We start from the raw sequence: 8,019 nt of genomic DNA on the forward strand, positions 1-8,019 counted from the left end.
AACCGTTGGGTTCTCTGGTGAATTCTCACCATGCTCTTAGTACTCTGAAACGCCGCATACCCAAGCAATATCTTCAAGAAGGGGCGTGGGGAAGGGGGTACATCCAGCACCCTTCAAATGGTGACGCCCACGGGAACCACCGCGTCGGTGCCGACCATCCGACATGGATTTCTCCCAACCCCAAAAAACCACAACCTCGAAAGCTCTATCGCGCTCCACCAAACTCGCCCCCACCAACTCGCGCCACCACGGTCTTGCAATCACCACCACCGTCTCACCGTGGCAACTTAAATCGACGAGATCGAGAAGAGACAACCGGGAATGAGGAGCAGCTGAACAACGGCCACACAGGAGGGCACAACCTCCACCGCCATTGGCGGTAATCTATTGACGTAGCATCGGGAAAAACAAGCCTAGCCAAGCCCAAGCGAGCTCGTGAAGCTCCCGTCACCGTGCTGCAATAAGCGCGCCATCGTCCAGGCTACCCCCAGCTCACTCCTTCGAGCGTTGGAGATGGCAATCACGCCAGGGCTTGACCCGCCTAGATCCATATGGGGCCCAAAGAGCCCAGATGTGGGCCAGGAGGGCGCCACCCCGCCACCAGCGGATGCGTCGTAGCCACCTGAGAAGACATGCCGCCGCTAGAAGGTCGACGTCGACCTGAAAGCACCTCCGTCGGCCGGGGAGAATCCCACGCCTTTCCTCCTAGCGCGCGGGTAGGGGGGAGAATCCCACCCTCCTAGCGCGCGGGTAGGGGGGAGAATCCCACGCCTTTCCTCCTAGCGCGCGGGTAGGGGCATGGCTGCCGCTGGCGACATTGCACAGGCTTTACGGCGGCGGTGGGGAGAGGAGGGGAGGGGGTTGGAAACTAGGGTTTGGAGATCGCCCAAGCACGCATGTGTATCCCACGTTGATTACATCGGAACGGAGGTAGTAGTAACAAAGCTTTCATCCACACCTTCACAGAGTTTGAATCAAGCAGAAAATAACTTGCATTTGTTGTTGAAGTTTATCCAGCAGGTTTTGTTAGAGAAGGTTTTACACTAGATCTCCGGGAGAGATTACTGGACGACACACACTATCAGCTCACCAGTCATCATCCCATCGGACTCCATGTTTAGCAGCGAGATAGTAAGCGTTAACAGGTCCTTTATCCCCAGCCTCGTAAAGCTCAGGAGCAACCCTGTTCTGATCGATCTCATGAATTACTGGAGCTAACACGTTCCATGCAGCAGCTAACTCATCACTGCGCATAAATAGATGATTGTCGCCATCTAGCACGTCCAGAAGAAGATGCTCATATGAACCTGGAACTTCAACGTCGTACCTAGAGAGCATGCATCATGATTTAGTACCATGTCTTTTGAATGCATCACAAGATGATCAAGTGATCTCCATACCTATCCCTGTAAAGCAGGTTGAGCTCTGAAGCATCCAACTGGAGCCCAAGTCCCGGGACCTTATTGTTGACTTTCAAGAGAATGGCTTCTTCGGGTAGGTCACGCAAAACCAGCTCGTTTGTGTCAAGATCTATGTCATGACCAATACGTTCACGGTAGATATTGCCAGGGACATGACGAAATTGAATACGGATCTCAGCTCTGGAAGAAGTAAACAATTAAGAATCTTCAGTTGTGGTTGATGAATCAGTCAAGTGATAATTTATTTTTTCCTTAAACGATAAGCTTGAAAAAAAAAACTACCAATAACATGCTCAGAGGAGTTAAGCTGTTGAAAACAATTTGGCGCAGCAGCGCATACTTAGCATATGAAACATTATGCACTTCTACCCTTGGAAATTTTAAAGATTTATGGAACCTTGTGATGATTTCATTATAACAAGAGGCTATGATGAGTTGACTGAAATCAGGCACTAAAATATATTAAGCCAGAGATAAACTGGCAACAAATCTAATCCTAAAATGGAACTCAGCGAGAGTACCTATTCTTCATAAGTCCCATTCCAGTCTTGATCAAAAACGGTACCCCATCCCAACGTGCATTGTCAATGTACATAGCGGCAGCAAAGTAGGTTGGTGTCATTGATTTTGTATGTCTGTCGACTTTACCAGAGGTATCTTTGAGTTGACCAAGGACGACATCCTCAAAATCCACTTTTCGAATTGATCGTAGCACCTTCACCTGAGTGATAAAACGTTTTCATAAACCATAATCATGTAATAAGTATTAGCATTTTCTAACTTCAAGGATGATAAGTGCACAGTTTTCTCCGCTGTAAATTTATACTGCTCTATCCATTACCTTTTCATCACGGATATCTTCTCCATCAAGACTGACAGGCGGTTCCATAGCAAATAGTGCTATTGTTTGAAGAATGTGACTATGCACTATGTCACGGATTATCCCATAATTTCCGAAGTACCTGAATGACATATGGGGATAGAACTAAACAATATTATAAATGTAAAACGGGAGCATAATAAACGGAAATTTTCATTAGAAAAAATTGGAGGCCAAATTGAAGACCACAAATCCATCAATGAGCTAATCATGCAACATAAAATTCGCAAAAAAAAATAAAAAAATCAAGCAACATACAAACAAGATCAAAAACTGCTGCAAGCAGGACTACATTTTGTTAGGTTACCGTAGCTGGTATGGAGCAATTGCTTTGACCTTAGGTTGGAAACCTAGTAGAGGGAAAACCTGTAGTGCAAGGGGAATCAAGTGACATTAGCAGGGAGTTCTCTATTTATATGATGGATATTCAGTTAAGAATAACATTATCATAACACTAGTAATACGGGATATTCACTTTGGCTCATAGGAGCATTTGCTCCTATTATGTGAATCAACATTTCGAAGTGTCAAAAAATTCTAAAATAAAATTTTACATGTACATCTACACATTTTATGTTCGTACACAAGTTTTCAAAAAAAACTAAAAAAAATTGTGGCTCCTGTAAAAAAAGACAAATTCTGATGCTATAACATGACTACGTACAGGACATTTTTTTGTCTTTTTTGTACACGCCACATAAAATGTTGTTTCTCCATGAAAACTTATGCATTAACGTAAAATGTCATGATGTACACCAAAAAAATTATGTCAGAATTTTTTGTCATTTTTAAAATTATTTTTTAATTATTTTGTATAATGGGAGTATTTGCTCCTATGAGCCAAAACGCCTCCTCCCTAGTAATACCTTCTTTATTGAAACTGTACCATTACTAGTGGTACATTTATCATATGTACAGCTAGGAATGGTTAGTTCGTATTCAACTGGGTTTATGACAGCACGTTCTTCGTTTGAATATCCATCATGTAAATAGAGAACTCTCTGCTAACGCCATTTGACTCCTACATGTTTTCCCTTACTAGGTTCCAAACCTAAAGTCAAAGCAATTTCTCTAATACCAGCTGCGATATCTCGGTATCATGGACTTGTACTAATTTACGTAAAACCAGCATAGCCAAAATGATGTATTAATTAAATATGACGCAACCTAAAGGCTAGAGCAGTTTTCATTGATGAGAACCATAACTTAGTGATGTTTCTATTTCATTAAGAAAAATGCCTTGATGTTAACTAACATCCCCTTTTTCGGGGAAAAAAAAACTAACCTCCCTTGTATTTCTGTAGCTGTTTCTTCAGAAAAAATGACCTGTAACAATTCATGCACATTAGCAGTGTGTAGAAAAAAAAAAGCATTGGTGGAATTTTGTTTCACATGTACCTGCACATTGCGTATGTACGTTCTACTCCACAGAGGTTCAAAAACCAGATTAGAAAACCTCAAGACAGTGAGATTTTCGATTAGATCCTTCCCCAAAAGATGATCAATTCTGAGGATGTAACATTCAGCAATAAGATTTAATGGAATGAAAGGTACAGAAAAAAACAGTGACAAGACTTGTAACTTGCATGGATACAAGATGGTCACCGGTAAATTTGCTTCTCCTCAAATCTTGACAGCAGAGACTCTGTGTCCCGTTGTGAGGACAAACTAGTGAAGCCAAATGGTTTCTCAATAATTATTCTATTCCAGCCATGCTTAGTCTGGGCACTGTTAGCTAGTGGCAATGCAACATCAAGAAGTGCTTCTTGGGGAACAGCAAGGTAGAATATCCTGTTTGCTGCATGAGTGCCCTTTGAAAAAAAGGAGAAGTGCAAGTGCAAATTAACATACAAACTCCACGTTCATGTATTACACTTGAATTTGATCCAGAAGAGTTAGGAAATAATTTCACGCAATCTCAAATTCTACCTCTATATGTGCCATTTTTGAATTTAATTTCTCCATTCCATCTTTGTTATCATGTCCTGCATCGATATAGTATGTCCTTTTAAGGAATTCTTTTAACTTCTCTTCACAGTTTTCACTGCACGGAGACAACAATATGATCAATATACCTCAGATGGAAACCACCTAAATTAATATTTCGACGTGAAGTATGGAGTCAAGGTCTGACAAGCTGCTACCAAAGAAACATACTGGTGATCAACCCGGCAGGTAAGATTGGCTTCAATTATGGATCTTAAATCCTCATCTGCTAATGTCTTCCTAGAATATCCAAATATAGCAACATTCTGCGATACAGACAAGTTGATAGAGCATCAGCTCAAATTTCCAGAAGCACTTTAAAATATGATTATTCTACATCAGTTATTCACAAGTACAGCATCACATCTAGTGGCACTATGCCTGGCAAAGGTGGAACTTCGTAAATAGAAATTGATAATGCGATGGGTTGATCACATATACAGGATTGGGGTTCAAGGCTTGTTTGTTAATGATTGTCAAAAAATGAAGGACAGCATAAATTATGACATGTTACATTCATACCCGAGGAAGAAAACCACTGTAATAGAGAGCAAATAGTGCTGGGAAGACTTTAGTTTTTGCCAGTTCACCAGTAGCTCCAATTACAGCAATGCAAAGAGGTGGTACACTTTCAGATTGGTCATCAAAGTGATCAAACAGAACAAGATCTTCCTTTACTACAGGAGGTTCAGCTTCAGAGTGGTTGACACCCAGATGCATTGAATTTTCCTCATTGATTGAGCTATCCGAAGCATCAGAACTTGTATTTGCTGTTTCACCTCCAGATTCTACATGCATGGAAACAATAATGTGTATGTGAAAGCAACTTGATGCAAGAAAATTATCCACGGAGAAGCTTTTTTTATGGCAGTAGCAAGATAATGTGGAGAAAACTAGTGCCTACCATTTTTCACTATTAATGCAAATTAGATCTATCCTTTCAAATGTATGATGCAAATAATAGTATCATGCGCAAGTAGGACTGGGAACCATATGCCAAGAATTGAAGAATCACATAATTTTGATAGACATATGTGAACTTTGTGAAGTCAAAGCATAAGTGATTTCCAAATACCAGCCATCAGCTAGTTCTACATTCCTACTAGTTATCTTTACATCCAGCGGTGCAACCTACAAGTGGTCAGGAATTTTACCATCCCCTAGAACTTCCAGCTTTCTCTGAACTTGCCATCCATGCTGTTTCAGGGCCTTCTGGAACTTCACCTTGGCAGCAATCCAGCATCTCAACCCGCAAGCTTGCGTTCTACATCTGTCAGCCAGTCGTGCGCCCTAGGTAACAGAAGCATCAAGCAGTAGCTGATCAGCACATGAATGCGTCAAGGTCTACTACACCTGACAGTAACAAAAACCAGTCCCGAAACAATACAGACACAATAACGTCAAGTCAACTGGTATTTAATACGGGGAGACTGTTAACTCCCCCATGCGCCCAAAAAAATGGCCACAGGAATCACAGGCTCACACAGGCATTTCATCAAACAGCTGCATAGCGCATAGGAGCTCCCCCCTTTCTCACCCCTCTTGATGCAAGCCTGGCCGCATACACCACCAGTATAGCAACCATACCAACTCAGCTAACGCATTTCGTCAACAAGTCGAGCGCGCCCCACCGGTTGAAGGAAGTCAAGACTCAAGAGCATCTGTATACTACAGGCGCTCCTCGAGCACTCACCGGGCTGAAGCGCGCAGCCGCCAAAGAGGGCCGGAAGCGGAAGGGCGGTGCTGGAGCTGCTGAAGCCGTCACGGCGAGCACCGTAACCATACCTGGCTCTTCTTGCTTGGTCCGCCAGCACCTCCCCGGCTTTTTTAGTCTCACACACAGCGGTGGCCGGTGCCAAGATCGTGCCAAGCTCCGACTGATAGACTACTACTAGTAGCTTAGCCGTACGTGTCGTCAGTCTCAATCAATTATCACAGGGAACGGGGGAAGACGAGAAGTGGATAGCTACGCTGCTCTGGAGCTATCACCCCCGTGGTCGTGGCCCCTTCGGCATTGACCTGCTGCACTCCCATTTGGCGTGGCGTACAGATTAAAGGAATCAGGACACTCAAGGGAAAAAGAATCAAAGACTCAAAAAGGAAGCTAAAAGCACAGCAGCATAAAATATCATGGCTTAGAGCATCTCCAATCCCGCCCTCCAAAGCATTCCTCGAAAGGTGTCGGATTTGGGACACGTCGGTTCCCAGTCGCATCCCCTAAAACCACCTTCAAACATAAATTAAAATAGTTCGTATTTAAAAGAGATTGTGACCGCGCGTTTGTCTCGCCCCGTACACCCAAAAATAATCGTTTGTGACCGCGCGTCCTGCGGGTGCCTCCACTGGGCCGACATATTTGGCTCGCGAACATGAATTTGGATGTTAAACAACAAAATAAATAGGTTTAAAGTAGTCTTAATTATTACATCCAATTTTTTGAAAGTATACATGATATGAAAGTCTACATGACATTGAGCACTACTCAATGTCTTCATGGCCAGCTAATGCCCACTGATGATCAATCAAATCCATCTGTAGGTGTTTGGACATATTCTTGTCAGGATGATCAGGAGCGGAGACAAGGGAGGACGAGTGGGGGGCTTAGCCACCCCCATGGTTTGAATTTTATGAAGAAGACTACATTGTAATTTCTTGTTGATTAAGCTTACTCTGCCCCCTCATGAAGTTTGCAACACCATTTTGCCTCCCTCAAGGTTGAAAGCTGGCTCCATCCCTGAGGATGATGCCCCAGGGATTGGCGCAACCAGCTCACCTTGGAAATTCCATTGGTGCTCATTGCGACCATCACGACACTCGTTCTCAACGATCATGTTATGCATGATCACGCAACAAATCATCACCTCATGCATGGTCTTCAGCGACCATGTTCTTGTCGGGTGACGGACAATTGCCCACAGTGCTTGGAGCACACCAAATTCCCGCTCCACACCTTTCCTGCAAGATTCTTGCATCTTGGCAAACCTTTTCGTTTTTTTCGTGTTTGGATTACACAGTCTTCACCAGTGTGGTCCAGTTAGGATGCCATCAACAAGATAATATAGTTTGTCATATTCATTTTCATTGATCTCATAGCTCACCTGAGGAGTTTTGTCTTGCACAAGCCTTTTTGAAAATCAGTGATCTGTGCAACACATTGATATCATTATTGGAACCGGCCATGCCAAAGAATGAATCCAAATTCATAAATCTTGAGATATCACTGCTTCAAGAATAACAATGCATCCCTCCGCATGGCCATTGTACTGACTCTGCCATCCAAATGGACAGTTCTTCCACTTCCGGTGCATGCAATCTATACTGTGAATCATGCCTGTGAACCCTCTAGATCTGTTGATAGACAACAGTCGCCTTGTATCCTCAACTGTTGGCTCTCTCAAGTAATATTCTCCGAACACGACAATCACGGCTCGGCAAAACGGTACATGGACTCAAGGCATGTACTCATCCAATGTATCAACATACATTCCATAGGACAGCATGCGAATAGCTGCGGAACATTTTTGGTAGGAGGTGAAGCCTAGCGCACATGTTGCATCGGGTCTTCATTGGAAGTACGGGTCGTAGTCTCTAACGGCCCGTAGAATGACCATGAACATGTCCTTTGACATCCTGTATTGGCGCGGGAATTTTTCCGTGAACACAGGCGTGATGCGGTCGAAGTAGTCCTTTAGATTCGGTGGTGCCCTTTCACTCTGTTGCGCGTCCCTTTTT

General features: G+C 43.5%; 1 protein-coding gene across 1 annotated transcript; it reads right to left on the minus strand.

Annotated features, from left to right (window-relative positions):
• Positions 1 to 976: 976 nt before the first annotated feature.
• Positions 977 to 6,274, minus strand: LOC124661092 (inactive glucose-6-phosphate 1-dehydrogenase 4, chloroplastic). The gene is made up of 12 exons (XM_047198949.1): positions 5,981 to 6,274; positions 5,442 to 5,577; positions 4,810 to 5,075; positions 4,459 to 4,553; positions 4,231 to 4,345; positions 3,907 to 4,112; positions 3,700 to 3,808; positions 3,587 to 3,627; positions 2,263 to 2,383; positions 1,943 to 2,142; positions 1,401 to 1,601; positions 977 to 1,327 (listed from the first exon to the last, which is right to left on the minus strand). The coding sequence occupies exons 1-12, from the start codon at positions 6,068 to 6,070 to the stop codon at positions 1,087 to 1,089; spliced, it is 1,821 nt and encodes a 606-aa protein (XP_047054905.1). The 5' UTR covers positions 6,071 to 6,274; the 3' UTR covers positions 977 to 1,086.
• Positions 6,275 to 8,019: the final 1,745 nt, after the last annotated feature.

This window comes from Lolium rigidum, chromosome 6 (genome assembly GCF_022539505.1).
Source record: "Lolium rigidum isolate FL_2022 chromosome 6, APGP_CSIRO_Lrig_0.1, whole genome shotgun sequence".
NCBI lineage: Eukaryota > Viridiplantae > Streptophyta > Magnoliopsida > Poales > Poaceae > Lolium > Lolium rigidum.